This window comes from Orbicella franksi, chromosome 3 (genome assembly GCF_964199315.1).
Source record: "Orbicella franksi chromosome 3, jaOrbFran1.1, whole genome shotgun sequence".
Taxonomy (NCBI): domain Eukaryota; kingdom Metazoa; phylum Cnidaria; class Anthozoa; order Scleractinia; family Merulinidae; genus Orbicella; species Orbicella franksi.
Window position 1 is genome coordinate 10347191 of NC_138147.1, and position 27846 is coordinate 10375036.

The 27846-nt window shown below is 40.1% G+C and overlaps 1 protein-coding gene across 1 annotated transcript; it reads right to left on the reverse strand.

Annotated features, from left to right (window-relative positions):
* Positions 1–1782: 1782 nt before the first annotated feature.
* Positions 1783–26920, reverse strand: LOC145481128 (coatomer subunit beta'-like). Its single transcript, XM_081459521.1, has 29 exons — positions 26730–26920; positions 26474–26494; positions 25665–25818; positions 25234–25283; positions 24841–24885; positions 24358–24439; positions 18805–18953; positions 17958–18011; positions 17641–17733; positions 17423–17522; positions 16457–16599; positions 16246–16345; positions 15880–15979; positions 15221–15331; positions 14781–14866; positions 14250–14356; positions 13322–13465; positions 11538–11668; positions 10780–10927; positions 9994–10100; positions 9442–9505; positions 9109–9323; positions 8429–8521; positions 7571–7694; positions 6907–6963; positions 6331–6402; positions 3850–4050; positions 2915–2971; positions 1783–2299 (listed from the first exon to the last, which is right to left on the reverse strand). The coding sequence occupies exons 1-29, from the start codon at positions 26730–26732 to the stop codon at positions 2231–2233; spliced, it is 2880 nt and encodes a 959-aa protein (XP_081315647.1). The 5' UTR covers positions 26733–26920; the 3' UTR covers positions 1783–2230.
* Positions 26921–27846: the final 926 nt, after the last annotated feature.

The following is a 27846-nucleotide window of genomic DNA, read 5'->3' on the forward strand; positions in this document are numbered from 1 at the left end:
CTATGGCCAAGTTGTCCGAACAATATTTATTATACACGCATCTTCACGATGTTCGTAAACTGCAAATTGTATCTAAAAACCAGACGGAATACTTCTTCGCGTCATTGTCCACTTTACCGGAGGGTAAAATTCTTCACCAGAATTGATGGGAAACCAAATTTGATCAAAGATCTCAGAAAGGTGATTTTGGGCTAAGACGTCAATTACCTACAACTACCACCCAAAGCCGTCTGTCCCCCTTTATTTCTTGTTTCCAGGTGTGGCTAATTTCGTGATACATTTTAGCAGTTCAGTTAAGTAAAATGTCGAAATAATGCAAACCGGGTATCATCACAGATAACTATTTTGACTTCTTGAATTTATTCCAGCACCATTAAACAGTTGTTGACGAAGACAAAACCTGCTCCACAAACATGCAAGTTTTAACAACGTTCCTGTTTACAATGGCCGCCCTGCTCGTGCTGTCGACTGCCGTTGAAGCTTCACCAGTTCTAAACATGGGTAACGATGGATCTTCTGTTGAAGACCTCAGAGAGTTACGAGCCCAACAGAGCAAAGAGTTCAAACGAATCTGTGGATTGTCGTTTTACTGCCAACGGTTTACGGTAAAACGAATTGTGACCAAATTTTCAATTTGTTTTCAGATTGATCGATTTTCATTTTGACACCGAAGTTCCTCGTATTGTTGCGTAACCTTTTCATTTTCTTAAGGTTGAACGCTATGTACATTCTTCTTCTTATTATTATTATTATTATTATTATTATTATTATTATTATTATTATTATTGTTAATATTACTTTTTTCTTTTACTTTGTTGGCGAAATTACTTTACATTACAGATATACATAACTTAGAGATCACAAAATACTGACAGACACATACGCAACACTATTGAATCCGAGTATCCCAAACGTAAGAACACACAAGTGAAGTGGAAGTCAGAGGAGGGCGGTTCGTCCAAGGGCCAAGAATTGGTCTAGAATAGAGTTTTCAAAATTTCGTGAACTTGACACACAAGCAGGCATTTAAGTTAGACAAAAAGTAGAAAACGCCTTATCTAGTTGAAGGTTTACTCCTTGATGCAGATGGAACGCCTGACCAGGGACAGAGGAGATTGAAGGGGTTTCTGTCAGTATGCTATGCTCCGAAATGGAGAAGACAGGCTTCAGGAAGAAGAAAGGTAGAAAACATGTCCTAACGTTCCTGTTTACTCCATTTTAAACAGAACAGGAAAAGATCCTGGATGCCACCACCAAAAGGACGCATTGATAGAAGATACAGCTCTTACGGCCGAGTAAATAACTAAGCCTGTCAGCCAAGCCCGGAGACGATTCATCTATTGTAAATGCTCAATGAACACAACTTGATAACCGAGTTACGGTACCTAGATGTAAGTTCGTGATTGGTGCTTTCAATAAACAAAGATAACGACACTTCTTCAACCGCTTTTGTGTTTTTGTTTGTTTGTTTGTTTGTTTGTTTGTTTGTTTGTTTGTTTTTTGCTTTGTTTTTTTTTTTTTTGTTCCTTGAGAAATGCTGCTGTGGCAATAGAGAAAATCGGATTGCTCGATTGATCGATCTGATAAAAGCCCTCTCAACTGACTATGCAGTTCATCCACGTTGTAAAAACGTCGTTTCCAGATTTGTGATTTACAGTCCCGCGTAAACCACAATTCCAAGTGAGTAACCTCTTTCTTTTGGGTTCAGGGGGTGAGAACACAAATTGTCCACCGCCCAAAGAGAACACCATGTTGTATGAATTGCCAAGGATAACAGAGGAATCAATGAGATTTTAGTTTATTTTATATGTAATTTTATACCTACAATATCTGTGTGTTACTCGAGCTGAAATGAAAACGAATCGCTGCCACCCTCTTAAAATTTTGATTTCCGTCAATAAACTTTTAATATCTTTTAATGGTATTTCACACTCCCTTGCCAATCACAAAGCCAACAATCGCATATGCAGCGCCCAGAATTACTTTGGTGTTCGATTGGCTGATCAAAATTAGGAACACCATTTAAAACGCGACTAATTAATCGAACATATTAATCGAGTAAAGCGGCAGGCACCATTTCAATGAACTCTCTTTCCCGTCGACACACGCTTATTTCAGCAGTTAAGAACACTTTGGCAATAAAGGCCTTTTGGACCGAGTCAGGAAGGACCATCTGGTTTGTTAAAGAAAGAACTAAACCCTGAAGATAGAAGTGTACGATATGACGGTGTTAATCATCTAGAAAATCATCGTCGTCTTCGTCATTCAGAAGATCGTCATCGTCGATATTGAGGTCTTCCTGTGAAGACAAAATACACAAACAATCAATAACAACCGGGAAACCCCCAAGGTAGCCTTATCAAAGCACAAAACTGGAAATAACTGATGTTATTGTCGTAAAGTAACGAATGTACTGCTCAATAACTCTCTTAATAGTTTGTAACTTTGTTCGCTCGCTGTTAAATTTGTTTGTTCGTTAGGATGTTCGCTCTTTCGTTTATTCCTCTATTTACAAAGACTTCAAGTTAGAAATGCATGTAATGCAAAACCACAATCCTCCGTAGGTAAAAAAATGAATGGCTACTGGCACATTTCCCCTTAATTCTAACCGCGCGAAAACTTCAACAACACTCATAAAAACGTACAGAAACGTTCTAAGATCTTCAAACCTAGCATACACAATGTCGTTAGCACAGGGACAAACATTGCGTTCGTTAAACTTTGTGGGCTGTGTAAGACGCGCATGGTACTTTGGTAAAATGCCGCCATATTTTTCCTTAACGAGGACTCATAAGTCAATAATTTCTTCGACATGATTATCTTTGTTCTCGTCAAACGTCTTCTTGGTAATGTATCGATATGGTCGAGAGAATTTAGACGTCGAGCAAGCAACAGTTCAAGCGCGCCCACTTACGTCGTCGTCGTCATCGTCGTGTCCCCCGAAGTCGAAATCGTCATCGAGTTCTTCATCCTGTAATGCAAGGTACAGCAGGATTTTTTTCAACTGTTAATACAAGAGAAACGAACTGGATATTAACCGAACAAGAGAGAAGAGGCTACAAAGAAGAACAAGAGTGGGAGGAGTATCAGTACACAGAAAATGAAGAGTATACAAGAAACTGTACTTCAAGGACCACATCACGATAAAGGAAATTTCCTGGTCCTCTACCTCCAGCCCATCTCCCACCTACCCTTCCCAGAAGTTGTTAAATTTTTTTTTTTTTTTTTTCATTTATTCTTTTTTTATTATGCATTGAACAGGATAAGCACTTGCGAATCGTTTCGATGGCTTATATTTCAAATGAGACCTTTTATTCACGAGGGTTTCTCCAATGGTAAGGTGCTGCAAATAACAGGGTCTTCCAATAGGTGCTTCCAGCTAGGGAGTTCCTAACAACAGATCCCAATAACAGTGTTTCCAATAGCGATACGTTCTTAACAGTAGGACATTTCCAATAAGGGGTGCTTCGAGTGGTTGAGAGTTCCCCGAGTGTTCCAGCAGACTGTTCTCGATAGGGTGTGGGTGACCCCAATAACAGGGTGTAAAAAATAGCAGGATGTTCCCAATAAGGGGTAGGTCTTCCCAATAGCAGGGTGTGTTCAGTGCTCCAAACAGATAATGTTCCGATAGCGGAGTGTTTTGGTAGAAGCGCGTTTTCTAATAACGGCGTTACTTCCAAGAAATAAGAGTTCTAATAAAGGGATGTTACCAGTAATGGGGTGTTAATAGCAGAGGGTAGTCTTCCATGTTTCATGCAGTAAGATATTCCCTGTAGTAATGAGAAGTTCCCAGCAGAAGAACGCTTTCAAATGACAAAGCGTTGCAATCTGTAAGGACTTTTATCTCACCTTATCATCTTTAACTGCAGCTTTTTTATCGATATCAGGTTGCTTTTCCGCTGCTGGGGTGCTGGTCGCTGGCGGTCTGCCGGCGGGCGCCGGAGGCAGCGGAGAGTGTGGTGAGGCAGATGAGGCGGCAAATGAAGGTGTCGCGGGCTCAATTGGTTTGGATGCAGAAGGCTCACTAAATGTAAGGCTTTCCACCGACTTCTACAATAAGCAGGTGGCACACATTTAAATTATCAAGGATTTCAATAGGTTTTCAGCAGAAAGATAGTCGCTTTTCACAGGCAGGAAAACCTTTTTCAACTAAGAAATCTGAAGATAGTCAAAACCGGCGGGCAACTAAAACCAGTTTCACAGCCGGTCAATTTGCTTGGTGCGCGGCCTTTAATGAAACCCACGCAAATTATGCGAGGCCGAACAACAACTACTACAACAAACAAACAAAGTTGGCCATCAAAAGAGTAAACTAGAAAGACTCTTAGAAAGCACAATTTTGTTGTTATTTTGTCATTCATTCGTTGCCCAAGTTTAATCATCAACTCAGTACTGCAAACGACCGTGATTTAAGAACCACTGCCTGTAAATATGGTCGGTCTAAAAATGGCGCAATTGGTCAAAATGCCCTTCATAGTTTTTCGTCGAGCGTGCTTAATTTTCACGGGCCAAACTAACCATTTAGATATCGTATACCCATAGCATAATTCTTTCTTTAGAACCTTTTATGTGTGGAGATGTCCGTATACTAGAAGAGTTATGACCCTCTCAAATCAGTTGAAATTTGGTATGTAAATTAAATCGTGACCAAAAAGTAGACAAAGCGTATTTACTTCAAGATGATATATAGCTCAGAGAAACGATCAAAGCGTAAACTACAAACTGTTTGAATATGAAATACAGACGAGTTTCCTTTCTGAAAATAGTTCACTAAGGCCAGGTTCAGACGCCGTACTTCACATGAGCCGAATCGAATGCAAATGAAAAAAAATCCTTTGTTCTCCTTCATTAGCATTCGATTCGGCTCATGTGAAGTGCGGCGTCTGAACTTGGCCTTAAAGGGTCTTTCTGACGAAATAAAAGAAAATTCGAATTTTCGGTCCGGTCGTTGAATTCTCCATATTTACAGGCAGTGGCTCTTAAAACTCAAAGGCAAAAGCAAAGCAGTTTAAATAGTTCAATACTTAAAGAGCGGTATCGGGAAAGTAGCCAGGCAACTACCATAAATCCTCGAATTAGCACCCGGGGCGAGGGAGGCGCTTATTTAATTTTTCCCAAATCGTGGTCAGATATGATCGGGTTTTTTTCGCAATATGTGTATGTGTGAGTCCCTTAGAAGTCTCTGAAGGATCCTGTCTTTCTTGAAGAACTACGCAATATAATCCCTTTTGTCGGTGTAGGCCTGCTGCACAAGGTTGGTTTGGCTTTATATTAGCAGATCAGCAGATCTTCGCTACCATCCGTTGCGACGGTCAATGTGCAGTGCTTGAATGAGTCGATAATCACTTGCTTGTGACTTGCTTGTGAGGGGCGCTATATTCGAAGGGGACGTTTATTTGAGCAAAGACGCTAATTCAAGGATTTACAGTACTTTGGTTTTGGCTGAAAACCGCTCCAAGTGTTAAGAGTACTAAGACAAAATACGATAGGAAATCGAGCAATTTCAGTTTTTAGTGGGCAAAAACCTTGCAACAGAACGATATTACGTACTTTACAGTCCTTTTTATCCGGTACATTTTCTTACAGCTGAAGATATATATAGCTGCTTGAAATAACACCAAAAACAACTTCCCATGGGAACTCGAGAAAAAAAAATTCAAAGTTCAGAGAAATTGAGTTTCATAACCAGTGTCATTTTACCAGTACTTTCAAGTGTTTCATATGGACTTCAAAATTTGTTTTCGACATTTGGTGTTGTTAGACATGATTTCTTTTGAGATGATATTTAAAACATTTTGCGAAACGATGTAAATAAACTCGGTACAAAGTTTTTGTCCGCTTGTTACTCGAACTTCTGGTCGATTCCTTCTTAAACAGTTCATTATTTCTAAGTGTTACAAGTATTAAATAGTTTAACACTTACTTTCTTAGGTGCAAGAGAGAGCAAGCACCCCTGGACAAAGCACAAACGATTGCATGTTTAAAACTCTTAAGAACTATGTCAAGTGGTTATTAAAAGCGTTAAACATGGAATCGTTCACGTTGAACGGTTTAACTACAAGGCTCTCGTTCGGAATATTTCCACAAAATGGTTAGCACATATAAAATGTCCTTGCAGTTCGGAATAACCTCCCACCACATTTCTGTAACTTCAAAAACCCTTATGCAGGTCATCTACGAGTAAAGTGGGACGTTTCGTCAAAAAACCAAAATCTTCCCACACAGAAAAGGGTAAAATGTATAAAAGGCACCAAGGAGAAGTTGGAGGTCAATGCCAACGCAAACAAACGGCTACAAAGCTACATAGCGGTACACCAAAGCCTCTCTTACCAAAATAGAGTCTAAGCTACCATCTTCCTTGGCTGATTTCATCTCCTCGAATACATCACGATCAGTGTTACTCTGATAAATGCAATAGAGCAACACACAGATAAACACCCAGTATTCCTCCTTGTTCGGTATATTTGAACACATCATTGAGTATATAGGTCACCGAAGGGGCACTGAATTCTTAAGCTACTTCATATGTCTGTACCGTAAAGAGACTGGATGTACGGATGAATGGGAAGCTAGTCCCGCGCAGGGAAACCTCAAGCGTTACTATCAGGTCTCTCCAGAAATTTGCTAGTTCCCATTTACGCGCCCAGTTAAGAGAAAGCTTTGAGAAATTCAAGTGTTTTGTCTGCGAGCATGAGAGGAAAACTCCGAATAGGGTTCAAGCTCGACATAGCAACTAATTACATGTAATCAAGACTGCTGTAACTCCCACAAAGCAAACTTTTAATCCAATTTAATAAACCGAATCAGACTGCAATGGACCTACCGATACAGCATATGAAAAACACAAATTCAGGCATATAGTCCTAGTGATAAAACGCAAAAAGCTACATCTAAAGATAATCTTACCGGCACATGCTTGTATTGGGCAGCAGGTTTCATTTGAACCCTTTCCCGCTTTAGAAACTACAGGAAACAAAAGCAAAGAATATATAAAGTTACCATGCATTCACTTAAGTAACCTCATATCTAGTGCGCGCTGTAGCAATCAGTAGAAGACGTTTGATTTGTTCACAAAAAGAAGGCTTATAGCGGGGAACTTGATTCGCAGTATCTGTAGCAACTTGATTCACTTCCTTCACCATTAATGTTGGTCTGAAAGGCGACAAGCTTCGCTTTCTCTCTGCACTGTTTGTAGTTAGGAGTTAGTGATGGAACCAAGCCACTTCAGTTGGCTTGTTCCATTCACGAGTGCAGTGTATCGTTGTAATAGAGATTTAAAAAGCAGAGTTGTAACTCGAGCAGCCAACGTGCTAGTATTATACCAATATGCTGGGGCCAACCATCTTAAGTTACCAATGTTCTTGTCTGGGAAAATCCTACTCTGATGCAATATTTACAAATGATTCGCTATTTACTGATAGCCATGAATAGCTCACTTGGGAAAAAAAAAAAAAAAAAAAAAAAAAACAACACACACACACACACACACACACACACAAAAGGCATAAACAAAGGAGAAAAAATAAAACACAAACAATGCAGAATCGGTAGACACAACTTTTAGTCTCACCTGCTCCGCCTGCAAAGCTTCCTGAAATTCAGGAAACAGATTCTCGTATTCAGAAGGATCCGCCAAAGAGTCGGCAGCCTTTTTGTTGACTTTACCTAAGTCTTCTTTCCACAATTTGACAATCCTAGCAAAAGAAAAACACGCAAGCATTGAAAAGCATTGCAGTTAATAGAATCATTTAAAATGCAATGCAAATACGACATAAATTCAAATATGCACCACTGAGCAACAAACATCTGGAAGAACTTGAAAAACGGTTCACACTCCACGACTTAAAATGGGTTATCAAAGCTGAATTAGGTTGTTAAAATAGTTGTAGCAACTTGATTCACTTCCTTCACCATTAACACAGGTTTGAAAGGCGAGAAGCTCCACTTTCTCTCTGCACTGTTTGTAGTTAGGAGTTAGTGATGGAACCAAGCCACTTCAGTTGACATGTACCATTCACCAGTGCAGCATTATTGGGTGAGGGGTGAGGTGGGGGTGCGCTGAACTACGGGTCAACAGGTCCGGGGTAGAGCCCTGGCAGGGTTATTGTGTTGTTTTCTTGCATAAGAGCATATTGCCTCTCTCCACTCAGGTGTAAAATTGATGGGTACTGGGGAATTTAGTGCTGAGAGGTGTAACCCTGCGATGGACAGCCATCTCATTCAGTGGGGAGTAGAAATACTTCTAGTCGCTTAATACGCAAACCGGAAATAACCTCAAGTGGCTCAAGTGGTATGGACACGTTTATGTTCCACCATTTTGTTTTAAAAGAACATTTTCCAAAAAAAAGGGGGGGGGGTTTCTTCTTTCTTTCTGAATTATGAACCTGGCTACTGTTGTTATCAAAGGGCTTAATTACGTCTAACTTACTTTGACACATGGCTTGGTAAGTAGGTGCGAGCCATGAAGGCTGCTTCAGGGTACCGACCCGTGCTACACAGCAACTCTATGCCTTCTTCTAACCTAATTTTAAATTAAACATCATCGTTAACAAACAAATGTTGGGGACAAATGGTTAGGTTGACAATGAAGGTGGGAAAATGCGATCCCACAAAGGTTCACCCCTAAAAACGTGACCAGCTGTGGTCGAACTTCTAATTTCTTTGAACAAACCTATCTTACGAAACGCACAACACCGTCATGAGTACATGCATTTGTAGAAAGAACTGATACCTGCAGGAATAGCTTCCTTGATTAACAGAATGTATAGCACGAACAGGAACTATAATTTTATTTGAAGAAAATCTAAGATACAAAAAAAGTCTGAAAATTACAAAGAAGCCATTTTCACTAGCCTTTGTCACTTCCTGTCTGTTACTAGTTTTCTTGTTCAAAATCGAACTATAAAATCGAACCGTTACTGTTGGACTTCCCTTTAGAGCTTTCTTAAAAAAAAACATCTACCGGCTTTCGCTCTTTTTAAACCCTAAATCGTAAATAAAAAGTATTCTGTAGGCAATGCGTACAGCGTCTGCTGTATATCGTAAGTGGATACCCCTAACATTTTATAACCCCTTGGTACTAGGTTACAAGTTGTACTACATATCTACCTTCCGAGAAGGAAATAAGCCAAAAAGGCCACATTGTTCTTGCCCTTCTTAGCAGACGTCTCTGCGAGTCGTAGAATCATGTCAGCATCTCCTGCAGATGTGGCTAGAAGTAGCAAGCCTCCGAAATCCTGTGCATTAATCAGACACTCTTGAGCCAGCTGAAACTGACAATTGGAGATTGCCAGCTCTGCCAGCTGCTTCCACTTGTGTTCACTCTGAAACAAGAAAAGATATATTTAAGTTAAAGAGAGTGGAAACAAGAAATCAGTTGTAACTGGGGGGAGGGGGGGGGGGGGAGGGGAGAGAGTGGGAAGGGCATTCTTTTATAGTTACCTCTGACTTGGACGCAATCTCGTAGGCGATCTTCAGCTCTGACAACTGTATTGCCAGGTCAAACCTACCGAGAGAAGAACAGAAAACTTGTTAGCTGAAAACTGCTTTTAAGTGTTGCTGTTCCTTACACCCGCATTCTGAAGTTCAAAGCCTAACTAATGATTGGGTTTTGAGCTGCTGTCAATCATACATACTGTAACTGTACGACCGCAGCATATGAACCTTAAAAATGAAGAAAACAAATCTGGATCTGTGAAGTGCATAGTTTGATGTTGTCTTGGTCTACATGTATTTGATCCAGTTTGATTCAGTGATTCAGCATACCTTTACCGTACATCATGTCTCCAACACGGCTTTTTGGTTTTCTTTAAGGTAGAAACTCAGTTTTTGTTGTATCCGAATATGCAACTGTTTTCCACTTAAACTTAAAGCGGGAATTAGGGTACCGGAGTTGCACACTCTCGAAATGTAGGATGTATATATTTTTTGTAATGTCATGATGCTAATGATGAAGATTTATGTACTTCCTGGGCACAATGTACATGTAGCTACCTGTGCTCTGGATCACAAGACACTGCCAGCGCTTGTTGCTTGAAGCCTTGCTTCTCTAAGAAGTGAGCTACGCGATTCCTTTGGTCTCGAGGAATGGTCGGCAGCACCTGCATGAAATAACAGTGACACATGTAAGTACTGCACTAAAGGTTTCATTTCTAATACCTGGTCAATCACAGGAATTTAAACCACAGACTTAAATGTAACAACACCAGCTTGAAAGCATAATAAACTGTACTACTTACAGTCTTCTACATATGGGTCATTGACCAACCGTGAGATCACGATGGCTGGATATTGGCCAAGTCCTTACTCTGTGTGTTTATAACTGGACAGAGTCAAGGTCTAAAAACTAAATGAGGCCAAAAAGAATGAGGCCAATATCCCGCCATCTTGACAGAACAAGTTTGATTAATAAAGGATTTATTATATGGACTTCAGGGAGATTCTTCTTGCAGGAAACAGCAGCTAGTCCCAAGCAGGCAAGATAGCTCCATCTTGTCCGCTCAGGTAGCCAATCATCGCGCAGGATTTGGTTCATCTTGCCCACTCACAAAGCTACAGCGTAGCCATATAATAAATGAAAGTATTGCTCAATAGCTTTCATAATTTTGAATGGTCACGCACTACAGTAGGGTGTCATTCACGGAGTGACCTGAAAGTGACAGCTTGTACAAGATACAGCAAAACTAAAGAACGTGAAAGTTCATGTACTGCCCAGCAACTTTCATATCAAATTTTAAGACTAGACATACATGTACAAAGACACATTTATAGTACATGCACCTGCTTAGCTGTCTCAAAGTCTTGTCTCATCACAGCTGTCTGGTACTCCAGGACCGACAGCAGCAGGGAGTAACCAACAACATTCATATCCTTGTCACTCAAGTAAAGCCTGTTGTCTTTGGGGATGTAGCCAAGAATGTACATTGTCCTAAACAAACCAGGAACAGACCAAGTCAATAAACACAGCAGTGAATAGTCTGTCAACTTTCAACTTTATTGGTCACAAAATTACAATATAATTGCAACCCATACACATGTGTATGCAGTTTTGTTTGAACACCTTTCTAGTTGTAGTTGGGTCCAATGGAATGTTAAGTGATTTATATCACCTAGTGTACAAAATAACTGTAGCAGCTTGATTCACTTCCTTCACCATTAATGTAGGTTTGAAAGGCGACAAGCTTCACTTACTCTCTGCACCAATTGTATTTAGGAGTTAGTGATGGAATCAAGCCAGTTCAATTGACATATTCCAATTACGAGTGCAACCCTTTCATTATGAAAATAGGTTCAACTAATTATAAATAGTATAGCCGACCTATTCATCTACTGAAGATATGGTTCACAACAAATACATGTACATGTATCTAGAAATTGCAACTGCCATTGTACATACATGTAACACAAACTACAGTGCAAATAATGTGAGTGAGTGAGAACTGTATTAAAGTGTCCAAAACCTTATAGCCCGGAAATAATACACTATAATATGGGAAAATGCATGCACAGATGACAAATTTTATAAATGCACCACAAACCTGTCTAGGTGAGCAATGGTAACAATTTCACCTCCAACGTAATAGTTGAGACGGTTCACAGCATTAGTGTAGATAAAACAGTCTCCAACCCAAATGCCAGTCTTGACACAGTCTTCTATTTCCCCACAAACCTAATATGCACAAGGAGAAACATTCTTCATTGACATCACAACTATAACCCACATACATTGCTGTACTAATGCAAAACAGACTATTCACTATTATGATCCCACTTACACTGTATAACTCAATTTTTCTTGTTGTAAAAAAATCAAGCCACTGACAGAATATTTTACCATTTGATTATGTGTACCACATTTAACTCTTATTATTAAACACTTGATCATTGGATAAGACATTTCAATAGTTTTCATTGGTTTAGTCATGATGGTATTTGAGCAGTTACACCATTCTCCACAAATATGGTGAGCATACGTGTAAATTTTTGGTGCGTTTTTATTTTATTTTACTCTAGTTTCCTATATTTTGGGGGCGTTTTTAATAAAAACAATTATTCCAATAGCACTTGTTGGTTATGAGATGAATATAGCCACCTTGGTGCTACGGGCCTTGTTGTCTATCTACTGTCTCATATCCAATGCACGCTCATGGAATAATAATTATTGTGAGATAATCAAATTGAATAACTAACATGTACAGTACAATGTATATTATTGAACATGCATGGCACGACAAATAAGTAAGTAAGTAAGTAAGTAAGTAAGTAAGTAAGTAAGTAAGTAAGTAAGTAAGTAAGTAAGTAAGTAAGTAAGTAAGTAAGTAAGTAAGTAAGTAAGTAAGTAAGTAAGTAAGTAAGTAAGTAAGTAAGTAAGTAAGTAAGTAAGTAAGTAAGTAAGTAAGTAAGTAAGTAAGTACTTTAATTGGACACATTTCACCAGTGAGCCTGGGGCTCATTTTAATGTGAACGTGTATCCTAAAATTAAAATGTAAAATTTAAATATGTTACAGTATCTATTCAATAAAAATACAAAAACTAGACTATAAAATTTAAAATTGAAAAACTAAACTATAAAATTTAACTAGACTACAAAAATTTAAATATGTAAACTAATAGATACAAAGATTACAGCCACAATTGGCCTCTGTAGTCAGATTAACATTGTTCAGTAAGTTTTTAAAAATTCTAAGAGAGGACACTCCTCTTATATTGTCAGGTAGGTTGTTCCATAAACATGAAGTTATGTAGCGATAAGATTTATGCAAATACTTTGATTTAAAGGTAGGCTGATTAAGCTTACAATAGCCTCTTACGTCATAACTGCTAGAACGCAATGAGAACAATTCCTTGATGTAGTTTGGCCCCGTGATAAATAAAGATTTTTAAAGAAGGATTAGGGCTTGCATGTATCTGCAATGCTCCAGGGACTTGATGTTTACTATCTAAATGACCTACATGTACCTATACTGTATAGTAGGGGTTTCATTAACATTTTCAGCAGAAGTGCAACTGGGGTTAGTAGGGGTTTCATTAACATTTTCAGCAGAAGTGCAACTGGGGTTCTCAGGCAGGCAAAACTTTTTGAACTGAACTTCATTTTAAGAAAAACTTTCCTCTACCTGTAAATGGTTAAACCAGGTGGGCAAAATCATTCTCACAGTCAGTCAACTTGCCCGGTGCCAGCCCTTAATGAAACCCCTGCCTATAGCCAATAATTATTTGCAGCCTTGCTTTATGTGTACCACACTATTGTGCCACTTAAAGAACTGAATAACTAGCATGCACCATTTACATTGTAGATGCACAAAAATTACGGTAATCTTACATCAAAAGCATCCTCGATGCCATCTTCAGTCATGACCTCTGGTGTTTCCTGTGCTTTAGCAACATTTTCAGCACTATACTTGAGAATAAAGAATGACTCATCTGTTGCTATACAGCATAGCTCACCACTATCAGCCCAGTAGATCTGTAATCATGGAAAGAGGAAAGAGTTCATATTACACTTCTCAAACTCATTAATAATTCATCCAATTAAAGCAAAGAAAAACACAACCATGGAGGAGGTCTGGATACCATGTTTTAATTAGAATAGATTTTGACAATTTTACTTCTCCATTTACTCCATAGTTTTTGTTTCAATTGAGAAGATAATATATCAAACACTCGAGACAGTGTTTCATCAGCTATCCGAACACCTCGAATTTCATTAAAAATACTCCGCTGCAGGTCCTATTTTCAATTCCCTTCTCAGTGTTTGGATAACCCAATGAAACACTGTCTCTCATGTTTGATATATTACTTCTCATTTACATGTAGCATACATGGTATGAACTAATATTACACTGCCCATACAGCAGTATGTATGTAGTATGCATGTATGTATGCAGCTTTCAACTGAGTGGCGTAAAACCAAAACCAAAACCAAGTAACCACTCTAGCCAATCACAAAGGTCATAGAAAATCCAGTGAACCAATCAAAACTGAACGTAATTACCTGTAGCTGATGCAAAGCGCAAGAATACGAGGGCAAGCGAGTCGCAATTGGTTATGGTTTTACTTCTGATTGGATGAAAAAGTGGTGTGAGTTCTTTAGGCCAATCATGTAGCATAGATGATGCAAAACCAATTAGTTATTAACACTCAAATGAAAATCACTCACTGAAAAGTTTCTACTTAAATGCAGTTATGCAATGGGCATACTTTGCTTTCACAGAATTTGTATGATTTGCAGTTTGAATTAGACAACTTACACTCTTAGGCTGAATTTCAATCCTACGGACTAGATCTGTGCTCTCCCAGTCAAAGAAAGCCAGCCCACTAACAGACTTCACTCCAAGAAGATGACCACCATAGATATCTGAGAAAAAAGACAAATAAAGCTTAATCAAAGCATAACTGTACCTGTATGTGTGCAAGGGCATTCACATCTCAACAAAACTACATTTCGCTAGCATTTAACAAACACTACTTAAGCTACTAGTCTACTAACCTCAGATACTACAGCTAGCCTACTACACATGTATCCTTAAAGTTTCCAGTTTCTAAACACTGCATATTGCACAATAGTTCTCGCTACAATCTGCACATGTACATCCTTGTCATGATAGAAACCTTGTCTGCTAACTTTCAAGATGTATATGTAACTGTTTTTCTTTTGTTTGTTTTAGTAATTTTTTTTTTGGCTTTTCTTTAGACAAACTTGATGTACAATTTACAGGGGTGTATATCATGGCAGATTGATGGATGGATAGGTCTGACAGAGATACTGTCTTGGTACTCACTTTCTGCCCCATACTCAGGCTTGAAAGATTTCCTTTCTTTAAAATTCTTGAAGATCTTGATTTTGTTTCCATCCCTTATTGCATATCTGGATGAGACGAGAACAAAGACACATGGATTAACAAAGACATAAATAAGCATACCAGTTGTTTCACAATCTAGATCTTCATGTACAGTAGCTACATGTAACTGCATTTACAAAATGAAAATGCCTTGTTGAACCTATCTGACACAAAGGAGTACAAAAGTGAAATAAACATAGCACAACTAGTCAAAGTGGTCTGTCAATTGTACTGTATACACTGAAATACAGTGGATACGTGTACAACTACATTAAGAGTGCAAAGTGTTTTGCGGAAGTAGATTATCTAGTGCCCTTTCATCACTTTACAGTTTGCTACAAACAGTAGTCACACAGTGCATGTGCATGTACAGTACATACTCAGAGGAATCAGAGGCCCAAACAAATTCCTGAGCTGATCCAAAACTCTTGTTCCTCAGTGCCATAGCTGTGTAAATGATGTACTCTCCATCCCCACAAACAACCACAAACCTGCCAAAAGAGACAAATTAAACTTCAAAAGATGGCTATATTTTGAAAGTCACAATAAACAAAATTTACAGCTAAGACTATGTTTGTCTACTGGGTATTTTTTTTTTTTATGGATTTAACTGATTTATTGTAAAAAGCCATTGAACCATTGGGAAATGGCCCTTTATAAATCTTAATACCAGTATTATTAATAATTATTATTACTCAGTCTCCTCTCCAAGGCCCTAACTGGGCTCTGCAATCTGGGTACACCAGTCCAACTCCAACCACATGACTGGGAGGGGGTCAAAATCCTTGACAATGGGATTGTGGACATTACAGTGTATCAGACACCTACAGCTATAGTGTCACATCAGACACCAATATCTAACTTTAATAGAGATGGTGGCTCCAGATTACCAGCCATTTTTAACAACTTGTTGTCACAGGCCTGAATACACATGTACACAAAGCCTTGTGATTTTTAGGATTTTTCACATGTTCCAAAGCAAACAGGGTCTACATGTACAAAACTTCATGTCTTTCCCAAAATCAGAAGTCATCCATACCTTCCATTTGGATTATGAGACAAGGTTTGAGGAAACATCTCACAAGGTCCCATGTCTTTGATGGCCAGAGGCAGGCGCTCACCATCTTTAACATCATAATCTAATTTTAAAAATATCAGTAAACACTATAAGCAGATTTGTAATACCATGGACATGAACAGGAACAATGTGTATACATGTAAAAATAAACAATAACACAAAGACACTGTATGTTCATCACTGATTATTCATGTACCATAAATTTGAATTCTCTCTGTAGACACAACTGAATAAACACACATGTACAGGTGTGAACATGAACAGCACCTGACTGTCACGAACAAATTATTGCATTTTACTGTACATAAGACCCATGTTTACACTTACCAGCCACATTTTTAAGATTAGCCTGTTGAATTTCGCTGTGCTTGGCAAAAATAATTTTACCATTGGAATCCATGGACATGGCTGGCTCTTCCCGTCCAAGCTAAAGGATAAGTTACATGTTCAGTCAACACCAATATGGATGAAGTGGCAATTTAAGCCACAAATACTGAGATAAAAGTATATAATTTTAAAGGCAACACAGTTGACAAACCTTGATAAGAATACTTCCTTCATCATATCCAAGGGCAACATTGTTTGACCCCTTGAACATGGCCATACTCCAAACCCTCTCAAGACCATAATTCAGGGTGCTCTCCAGTCGGTAAGTGTTTGCTTGCCAAATGCGTACAGTGCCTAAAGGGTGCAATAAACAGTAGAATCAGGTAATTACATGTAACAATTTAAGCATCAATTACCAGACAGAATATAATAATTATCTGATAGTTACATGTACATTCTTCTGAACAAATACATGCACTGCTCAAATGAATCATTGCATTGAAACATAATTTGCTTTGACTGTTTTTGATTGTTCAATATTTTGGAAAAGCAAAAAAAGAGGGAAAAAACAGCTTTGATCAGTTTTAACTATCCAAGGCATCTTTTTCTTTTGTTTTTGTCTCCAAAAACGATGAGACATAATATCAAAAAGTAAAAATGTTCTCTGGTTGAAAGATTAAAAACACAAGCTTTCAGCTTTGGAACATAGCAAGCAATCCTGAGCATGCGAAAGAGCCCTACATGTATCTTGCCCTCCCAGGTAGCCAGTCACAGTAAACGATTTGGTTCATCTTGCCTGCTTGTGAAGCTACATGTACATGTACATGTACATGTACATGTACCAATGAAATAGTTACTCTCTAAACGTGTATGCTGAAGTTGTACAGGTCCATGTATTTTGAAAAACTTATATGCAGTTTTATAAAACAAACACAAAACCAAAGCACAGACAATATACTACAGTACATGAGCACATGTTCATGTTACACATATTATTTCCACTAGTCAGTGAAAACAACTCCACATTATCTTGCAGCCAAATTTAGCGATCATCGTCGAGTATATTATTGATTCTTTGTGGCAACATGGTCTTGAAAGAACATGTATAGGTATTATACTTTTACTGCCACCACTGTAAAATAATCTGTGTCAAAATACCAGGAGCTTTTTTACATACCATCCTCTGAACCAGTCAAAATTATGGGCAATTCTGGGTGAAATCCAACACAAGAGATGTTCTGGGCATGACCTTCAAGTGTTTGCACACAAGTTTTGTTCTGGAACATAACCAACAACCAATTCAGAAAAGAAACTTAGAAAGCAAAATTTAACAACTACTACATGGACACCGTACATGTACAAAAAAAAAAAAACTAATTAAACATAAAAACAAACCTGATAGTCCCATATCTTTACCAGTCTATCATCAGCACCAGATATTAGATATGGCTTCTCACCACCATGGAAATAATCCACACAATTTACACCCTGCAATACAATGATAACAAGACACACTTTGAGTAACCATAATAAATATTATTATATAAACATGTATATACATGCAAGGTCATTTAGCAATGTTCACTTGACACAATATTACAGATATTTTACAAAATACATGTACATACATTGGAAATTATAATATTAAAATTAATAAAAAGTTTACTTAATGTCCCATTAATTAAGCACATAGACCTGTATACTGTATATACCTTTTCATGTCCTTCTAGAGTGAAGTTAGGAGTGTTGGATCCAAGCTGCCACACCTGAAAAGGAAATGTAAATTAATTTTCAAGATGGTACATGTAAAACAGTCAAATTTTCATATACGACTGTAATGGTGTTGTAGCTCAGGGGGGCTGGCCAAGCATTATCTCAAATTAACTTCTCATATGTGGGCCCCAAGCGGGGTCTAAACATTTAAACTTTTACTGAACAAATTAATGGAAATTAATTCCTTGCGCAGGTTCAAAACATGCACAAGATGCCAAAAGTCAGTCACCTCCTGGCAACCAGCCTTGAAATTCTGGTCATCATTTCAAACCCTGCCTAGTACCTTGCACATAATACATGTATGTATACCCAGTATGGTTGAAATTGTGGCTCAGTACAGATGACACAATGTAATACACAGAAGGTACATGTAGAGCAGGACCATTACACTACAAAGTTTATCTACAACACAGCGCATTAAGGAGAAACATTTTTGTGAGCAGACCTACACGAACAGATGTACAAGTCATGTATACAATGCCTTTTGTTTTCTTCCTTACTGTAAAAGGATCTTAGTCAATTGAACACAGTGTTGTTATAATGAGTAGAATAGAGAGTAACTAAGTAAACACTTTATTTAGTGAGGATAACACTGGCTAAAAACTAATAAACTTCCTCAAATAATCAAAATTATCAGACATCTACATGTAGCTTAGCAGAATAGTGTGCCTCTGATGGTGATTTTGCTGGCAGCTGGCTTTTTTAGACAACCATGTGTACATTACAAATTGTGAATGTACATTGTAATTCTGACTAGCTCAGTGCTATACACAGGTTACACTTTACCTTGATTGTTCTGTCTAAGGAAGCACTAGCAAACTGGTTGTTATCCTTTGGATTGATGACAATTTGCATCACATAATGGGTGTGGCCCTCAAACACTTGAGTGCACTGCCATTTTTTATCCCAGTCCCATAGTTTGATCAACATATCATCTGCAGAAAGACCAATTACAAAAATAAGATTACAACAGCTGTAATGCAATTTTAATTGAAGCTACAAGTACACTTAATATTTCTCTTGGCACAATACAAATATTACATTTAAGTTGATTAACAACTGCATCGCAAAATGGAGGCTGGGTGCCTGTGATATCCAGGAGCTTCCACTATTGGCAGCCAGCTCCTAGATGGAGACTGCTCCCATGGCTGGCAAATCCTGGCAAGCCAGCCATGAGCCCCCACGCAGAAGGGAGAGCAGGCACCCGTCACACTGTGTGAACAGTGGAAAAGAGGGAGGGAAATGGGGGGGAGGGAGGAAGCCTTGAAGATGAGGTCCCATGAACTGCCACGCAAATAACACGCTAGCGCCTGTAACGCTAAACACACTTCAGTCAAAGAGCACATGGGATCTGGCGCATGCCCATGTATGAAACGCCGCTGACTCCAGACAACACTGGCGCTCTTTGTTGTTAACTCCGTTAAATTGCATTTAACTGCATTTAACAACTGCATCGCAAAATGGAGGCTGGGTGCCTGTGATATCCAGGAGCTTCCACTATTGGCAGCCAGCTCCTAGATGGAGACTGCTCCCATGGCTGGCAAATCCTGGCAAGCCAGCCATGAGCCCCCACGCCAAGCCGGAGGACCTCCGAGCAGCGCGCTAGCCAGCTCGGAGAAGAGAGGGGCTCATGGATGGGGAGGCCAGAGCCCCGAGAAAAATGCCCAAATCCGTAGGCACCCAGTAACTGGCAAATTAGTGACAAAAACCATACCTGTTAGGCAAGTCGTTCAGCTACTGAAAGGATGGTTTCCACAGGTGTGCGCACATATAACAAGTAAGCATCACTCGACCAGCGACCCATTGTCTTAATGAGATGATCAGGAACACCTCTCTGGGCAGCAGTTGTAGCGGCTCCAATTCTAAAACTATGACCCGAGAACTTTCCAGGAATACCTGCTGCCTGTAGAGTGGTTTGAAGAAACGAGGAAAGCCGAGATCTAGAAAGAGGAGAGCCATCTTGGTGAATAAAGAGAGGTCCGGTGCCTGGCCCACGAAGATGAAGGTAGTTTGTTAATGCAGTCACAGGACAGAGAGGAAGGGAACCACGGCCAAGATAGATGAAACAACCCTGCCTGAAAGGATCAGTCTTTGCACACTTGATTAACACTCGAAAGCTTTGGGGATTGGTGGAGGAATCTACTTGAAGATCTGCCGCGGTCAAATGAACAGATGGATCAAAGGTACCATTTGTTGTAAATTCACCAGCTCTAAGAAACCCAAAGAAGCCAAGACAGCAGGCTGCCCATAGCATGACACTGTCAGGGTTGATAAAATCTAAAGACTTGTGCAAAACAGACATAAGGTCGGCTGTCACTGGTTGGCGCTGAGGGAGATTTGGGCCCTGATGACGTTTGATCCCTCGTAAGAGACGCTGAAGTTGAAGACGGTTGACAATTGGGTCTGGGAAGCCATAGTCAATGTGTAAAGAACGGACTGCAGACAAATATACTTTAATGGAAGAATGATGAAGACGATCTGCTAAATGGGTACAGAAGCGCATCAGAGTTTGTTCACTGGCTGGTAAAAGAGGCTGACTTGGCTCGAAGGGAGTATCCTGACTACAAAAATCTAAGAACTGACGTTGAGCCGAAGCATAAACTTGGCGAGTAGAAGGTGCGAGGCCATTGGTCAAATAGAACTGGCATTTATCTGTCAAATTACGGGCAGCTGAGCCAGCAGCGTTAACGGAATTGGAGTCGCCCCAGGAGCTGCATGAGGAGCAAGATGATGGAAACGCTGAAAATCAAAACGAGATAAGGCATCAGCAATCGAGTTGTCTTTACCCGGCGTATGAGAGGCAGTAAAGGCAAAGGAATGTCGGGCTGCCACAAGTGACAAGTGGCGGAGAAGAACCATCATGTTCGGATCCTTCGTGGTGCCCGAACGCAAAACACTAACGACTGCCATGTTGTCGGAGCAGAACTCAACTCGTTTAGAAGCCCATCGGTGGCCCCATAGGGAAGCTGCAATAACCACCGGAAACAACTCTTTGTAGGCAATTGCCAAGGGATGCTGAACAGCTGACCATTCACCCACAAACCATTCATGATCACAAATTGCACCATAACCCCGAGCACCAGCAGCATCTGAGGAAACGTAAAATTCAGGCAAGGTCGCCCACTGTGGGGAAAGCAGGAAACTGAGACCACCCCAAGAATGGAAAAATTCTCGCCACCAACGGAGGTCTAAGCGAAAGTCTTGGTTGATCCTAATTGGGTGGCTATCACGTCGAAATGCTGACAGTAAATTGATCATGCGTCTCAAGAAGGTACGCCCCTGAGGAACTACTTTACATGCGTGTTGGAGATTGCCAATGAGAGATTCCAGCTCCTTCCGTGTGCAATGTTGTTTGAGGGACCAGGCTTCCAGAAGTGCAGCAATACGACCAAACTTATCCAGCGGCAGACGGGCCTGAAGTGAGAGAGAATCGAGCTCAATACCGAGCACAGTTAAACAAGTGGATGGCCCCTCCAATTTGTTCGGGTGAAGAGGAATACCCCACTTTTTAAATAGCTTAACACAAGTATCAATATTGTTCTGGCAAACAGGTGAGTTAGGAGGGCCCAATGTATGGAAGTCATCCAGGTAGTGTAAAAGAAAATTCACATTATAATTGTGTTTGAGGATCCACTCGAGCATATCTGCAATGGACGAGAAGATGAAAGGAGCAGAGCGTAGTCCAAATGGAAGCGCCATATCAATAAAATATTTCCCACGCCACTTCATACCAAGTAGGTAACGATCATCAGAATGGACAGGGACATTACGGTAAGCACTTTCCACATCGAACTTTGCCAACAGCGTTCCTCTGCCGTGAAGCATGATCCCATCGATGATATCATCAACCTTCATGTACTGCACTGAAAAGGGTTCTTTTGGAATGCCATCATTGACACTATGGCCTAAAGGACTAGACAGATCCAAGATAAGCCGCCATTTTCCAGGCTGGTACTTCTTCGGGATAATTCCAAAGCGACTCACATGGAGGTTTGGGATAGGGGCTATAGCAAAGGGGCCAGCTACACGGCCTTTGTCGAGTTCCGTGAGGAGATACTGGTCGATGACTGAAGGCTGAAGGGATGCTGAAGGCATATTTTTATTCTCCGATTTTAAAGATACCGCCCGAGGGTCAAAACCCAGCTGAAAACCATTTGTGAGACCTGAAATCACATACTCCACTTGCGTTTGGTCGGGGTAAGAACACAGTTCATGCCGAAGTTCCTCCGCGTCTATGGGGGTTACTCTGGATGGGGGGACCAGGTCTTGCTGCGGGGTGCCCAAAATGGACAAAGAACAAGAGGGCAAAGCATGGTGTGCCACTTCGGAGGGCATGTCATTACCAAAAGCATCTTGTGGTGCAGGAACAACCACATTAACAGGAACAGGAATAAAAAAAAATTTGAAAAGGAAACTGAACAAGATGAATGTACGCTATTTACATATGGTTTGGATCCCACTTCAACGCCGCAGATGTTTGCTTTGGGATGGGGGAGTTGACTGGGAGCGCCGGTAAGAAGAGGTTGAGGCCCGAAATGGACAGTTGACACGTGGATGATCACCTTCACATTTCTCACAGCGATGGAGGTACCGGCATTGACCAAAGGTCCAGCGACAGGTGCCATCATTCCAAGATCGGCAAAAGGTGGATGAACCGGCTATTGAAATTGAAGCCGAAGACGAAGTGGTTGGCTGCTGGCTTGACTGGGGAAGAGGTGATGAAAGAGTATGGAAGTTGTACAAATCATGGTTCATGTGAGACCAGTCCACCAAACCTGCAGCAGCTGCGTCCTTGCGGAATGCAACATCGTAATGGAGCCAAGCCTTCCCAGGGAACTGGCGCGACGTCTTGAGAATTAGCAGCTTGTATTGTGTCATGTCCTGCCATCTGGAAGAATGAACACAGCAGAAGATCCATGAGTACACAGTGAATGCTTCAACCCATGTCACGATATCAGTGATCTCTTGCACCCTTTTCTTGGAAGAACTCACGAGAAGTTTGCCATCAAGGTACGTTTGGGGCTCTGTCTCCTGGGCTTTCAAGTTCTCTGCTAGCAAGTCAGCAAGATCCACAAATTGGCCAGACCTAATTTTTGTCACCAGCTTCTCCAGGAAAGGGGAATAACCGGGGCCAACAACAAACGGCCTATTCAGGGATGTTGAGGTAGAGGCGATGGAGGAATTAGAACCAAAGGAGACCAATGGCATGAAAGACTGGTTGGAAGATGGCAATCCATTCGCAGCACCACGAGAACCAAACAACGATGGCGAAGATAAAGAAGAATTGCCTAACGTGCAGTATGTTGAAATAAAGGGAGGAACGACCAAATTACCTGAGGACTGGCCTGCAGAAGAAGGCAGTGGTTGGTTAATGACAACAGAACCGGATGACGTCATGCCCGACGCCGCGTTTCCCGCTGTCGAAGAACTCGATGAGTGACTTTGCAAAGCCGCCAAAATGCGAGGTAACGTATCCCCCAAGGCTTGTGAAAACGCTTGACTGAGGTCCTGTTGAGAGAGGACGAAGGAGGGCGGAGTGGACACCGGAGTCGAAGAAATGGGAGGACGTACGACCGAAGAGGGAGAATCGGCTGAAGAAGAAGGCTGACTTGAATCCAACATGGCGGCCACACTGTTGTTTGTTGCACGACGATGTGCCATACCAAACGAAAGAAACAACGGCAAGATTCGAAAAACGACGAACGAAGAACAAATAATGCACACGCTACTCAGGGAGGAAGCCTTGAAGATGAGGTCCCATGAACTGCCATGCAAATAACATGCTAGCGCCTGTAACGCTAAACACACTTCAGTCAAAGAGCACATGGGATCTGGCGCATGCCCATGTATGAAACGCCGCTGACTCCAGACAACACTGGCGCTCTTTGTTGTTAACTCCGTTAAATTGCATTTAACTGCATCAAAATCTCAACAGTTTACTGCATCATTCAATGACAATCTGAAGTTCAAAACCTAACAAATGACTATGTTTTCCGTTATGGTCAATCGTGATTATAACAACAAGCTATTAACCCCGAAAAAAAACAAACAAACAAAAATGGATCGAAATCTACCAATCACAACCCACACAAGACCTTTTGAATCTACTAAAGTAAACTTTTGTTTCCTGAGAGGTCTGCTAATATGATTGATGGCAGGGAAACACAAAAGCATTGATTGAGCAGACTTTGTATGTAATAAATTGAAAGATGCAGCGAAAAGGTAGAAAACACACATTTGTTGTAGTGACAAGGCAAAAAGAAGTGCAGAACACAAATTCAATTTGATCATTCTCAGTCCATCAGACCATTAAAAATTCATTGCTTTTGTTTTACTCACCACTGCTGGTAAGAACATAGGGCTGCGTTGGATGAACAGCAATTGAACGTAAGTAATCTGAATGAGCTTCAAATCCATATGCCTGTTAAAGAAACAACAAAATTGTCAAAGTTTACATGGACTAAACAGGTTGAACAAAAAATGTACCATGCCCTGAAGAAATTTCTGAAATCCTTAAATACTCTGATCCCATTTTCTCTGATAGAAACTCTGTGACACAGAGATGAACAGGAAAGGTGGCATGGCAACACATCAAATTGAATGCAACAAAAAAAATTTACTTAAAATTTTGCCAGTCATTTGTCTCACTTCACTGAAAGGCATACAGACATATGCACATTGATAACTACAATGTATATACACATACATAATTATATACCCTGAGATATAACATACACAGCCCCTGGCTTTTCTGCAAGTTTTTCAGTAAATGCTGCTTTTTGAAAAATGCTCTATCACCACGCACAAAAGAAATGTCTTTACCTTCTCTAGAGTGTTGTAGTTGAAGACTCTTAGCATCATGTCATCCTAAAAAGCAATTCACACAATCATGCTCAGAGTACTACATAGGCTGGGTTACGTAATGTATGTTTCACTCAAGGTTCACAGCATTTTTGGACCAAATTCAAGAACTTGTTAGGACCTACATGTACATGTACACTTCAATAAATCTAATTTTTCAAAGACATACAAAATGCAAGTAAGAATTTTACTGTACATGCAAACAAAGAAATGCAGAGCTACATAAGTTAGTTTACTTTTCCAACTGCCAAGCACCAAATTCAACCAATACTGAGTGGAAGTACAGTACATGTACTTGAATATTAGTGCATGATATTAAGTATACAATTAAAACAGAATCATACATAAACTTACAGATCCTGTCACCACCCAGTTCTTTCTTGGTACAAATTTGGCTGTACGCACTACAATAAATAATGCATACAATAAGAAACTGAATCAGTTGAATGTTTCAATATTGGTTATATTATTGTACTTTTAATCAAAGTTATATGCATTTACCTCCTAAATCAAATGCAAAGCTATGTACATGTTACACTCAATCAATGCTACACTACACTCAATCAAAGTTTGACCAAAACTGGTGAGATCCAAGTCAATATTTGGATAATTTTCTTAATGGTACCTACCACAAAATTCTGAATTGTAGTTCTCCACGTGCCTATTTGTCAAGCAATCAGAGCGCAATTGAAATTGAATACACTGTACTTCATAAGTACTCCTCTAACTGCTTTGATATTATATACTTAAAACTTGTGTAGCAAAAACTGCCAACAAAACCATACCTGGCAGATCAGTGACTTCAAATGTCTTGACCAATGTCTGCGATTCATAATTCCACACATGTACATTACCATTGTATAAACTAGCTAACATCCATGGTTCCGTTGGGTGAACGTCCACACACTTGACTCGGTCAGAACGTGCAGAGAGCTTGCGCTGTTGACAAGAGAATGGAAACCACAGTAAGACACTTATTATAAATTATATAATTTGAAAGTCAATCACACATCATTTTTGCAAACTAACATTTTGTCTTTCTTGGGTATTCAAGTTTTTAATCTAATTATAGTGTACTGTAGTTCCACGATAAAGAAATTATAGGTTGAAGGTATTTAAGGCTGCCACATACTTTCGGGAATTAGTGATTTCTACACATGTCATTGGTTCTCAAAAGGTGCAGAACAAGTGATGCAGGATGTCCTTTTGCACTCATTGACATACTTAATACTAATTGAAAACTCAGCATGACCTAAACTTCGTCACTTGATATATAACATATGAGTTCAAGTTTGATACTTCATGTAAGACTATAAGGCTTAAGCATAGATGTAAACTCAAAATTCTTCAAACTTCATTGACGTAAGTGGGAAACTTACATTTGTAGGATATTCTAAGATGCACTACCAACGCACAAGGGAGTTTAGAACTTCAAGACCTTTAAGGAAGCTTCTGTACATGCAAAGCTCCGATCATACACTTATTAACTCAAGCCTACATACACTATACACTGTACATAAATCAAAAGGAAATTTGACTTTGAAAGAGAACAAATATTCTATGAGACGGCAAGCAGTTGAAAGATAACACTTACCTTAACATCTAATCTCAACGGCTGTTGAATCCAGCAAAATGCAAAGGAAAAGAGGAAAGTTTAAAAAATTAAGCCAACTAGAGTAAGCTTAGCTTATAAGCTTTTTAATTCAGTCAGTACATTTGATGACGAGAAGCCGAGAGAGTTACATACAGGCAACAGGCCGTAAAACGACGAAAATCAATCACAAATACCATAAATGAAATATAACAGTCTCAAATATTACTTAAGTACTACAAATAAAGGAAAAACTTACCATGATTGCCACAAGAATCGCTTAAAGTCGGGAGAGACAAGAAAAGACCCCAGGCAAAATGGCCGACGTGGCATTGAGAGTCGGCCTCGCTCTCGTGCATTTTTTGGTATTGCCGCTGTACAAACAGTCTGCATGTGCAAAGATCCACGCCCCGGCCCAGTCTGCGCCAGCCTGTTCCACTTGAAGAACAATGATTTATTGGCTGGCTCGTTTTATATTCTCGAGGAAGAAATCTTCTTTCGCAGTTCACGTTTCATCATATGCAAATCAAGGACACTAACTATAAAGAAACTGAATCTTTTAAAGAAAAGAAAACAACAACAACAGTGTTTATCATGACAGCGCGCGGAACAAGTCTAGATCTCAAGTTCTGACGTCATGTGATTTAAATTGTTTGTGACGTCAAATTTTCTTGGGTTGTCACTGATTAGATTGTTCACGCCGCTCCAATGTATCGAGCTTAGTGCTCTGTCCCGCTAATCCTCTTTCAGTGGGCTGCCTGCCATTGATTTGTGTGGTTTATTTGCCAGCATTCAACCGACCAGCGAAAAGTTCGTTTACAATGTTGGACACCAGACAGAAAAGATACTACAATGGAATTCAGGTAACGAAAAACGGTTTAAACTATTTAAGGGGCATGTTGCAGGGACATGTTGCTGCAAAAGGTAGCAGGGACAAAATCGCGTTACGTACGCACTGAGGGGCCATGACATGTCGCAGGGATATGTAGCATGGGCATGTAGCATGGGCCAAATCGCCGAGTTAGCACACTTGTGAAAAAGTTGCCGGGACAAGTTTCAGGAATATGTTGCAGTGACACATCCCCTGATGTGCGCTAACCCTTTTTCACTGGTGCAACCATAGTTATGGTGCAACATGAATTTTGAGCAAAATTTGTCCCGGCAACATGTCGCATGGAGTTCAACTTGTTGAACTCCGTGGGACATGTCGCAGCGACAGAACTTTGCATGAGACGCCATGATCATCGTGTGCTCGATTGTGCAACATGTCTCTGCAGCAAAAACGGATATTCGAGCCAATCAGAGACAAGATCCAGCATGCTTTGCGGTGATGCTTAAGGCAAAAAAAAGATGGCGGCCGTTCACAGATCAGAGGA

Coding starts and splice junctions, on each gene's coding strand:
- LOC145481128 (XM_081459521.1), bottom strand. Junction 11,669..13,321: donor GCATCGAGGATGCTTTTGAT/GTAAGATTACCG, acceptor TGTGCATATTAG/GTTTGTGGGGAAATAGAAGA. Junction 6,403..6,906: donor CCCAATACAAGCATGTGCCG/GTAAGATTATCT, acceptor TGCATTTATCAG/AGTAACACTGATCGTGATGT.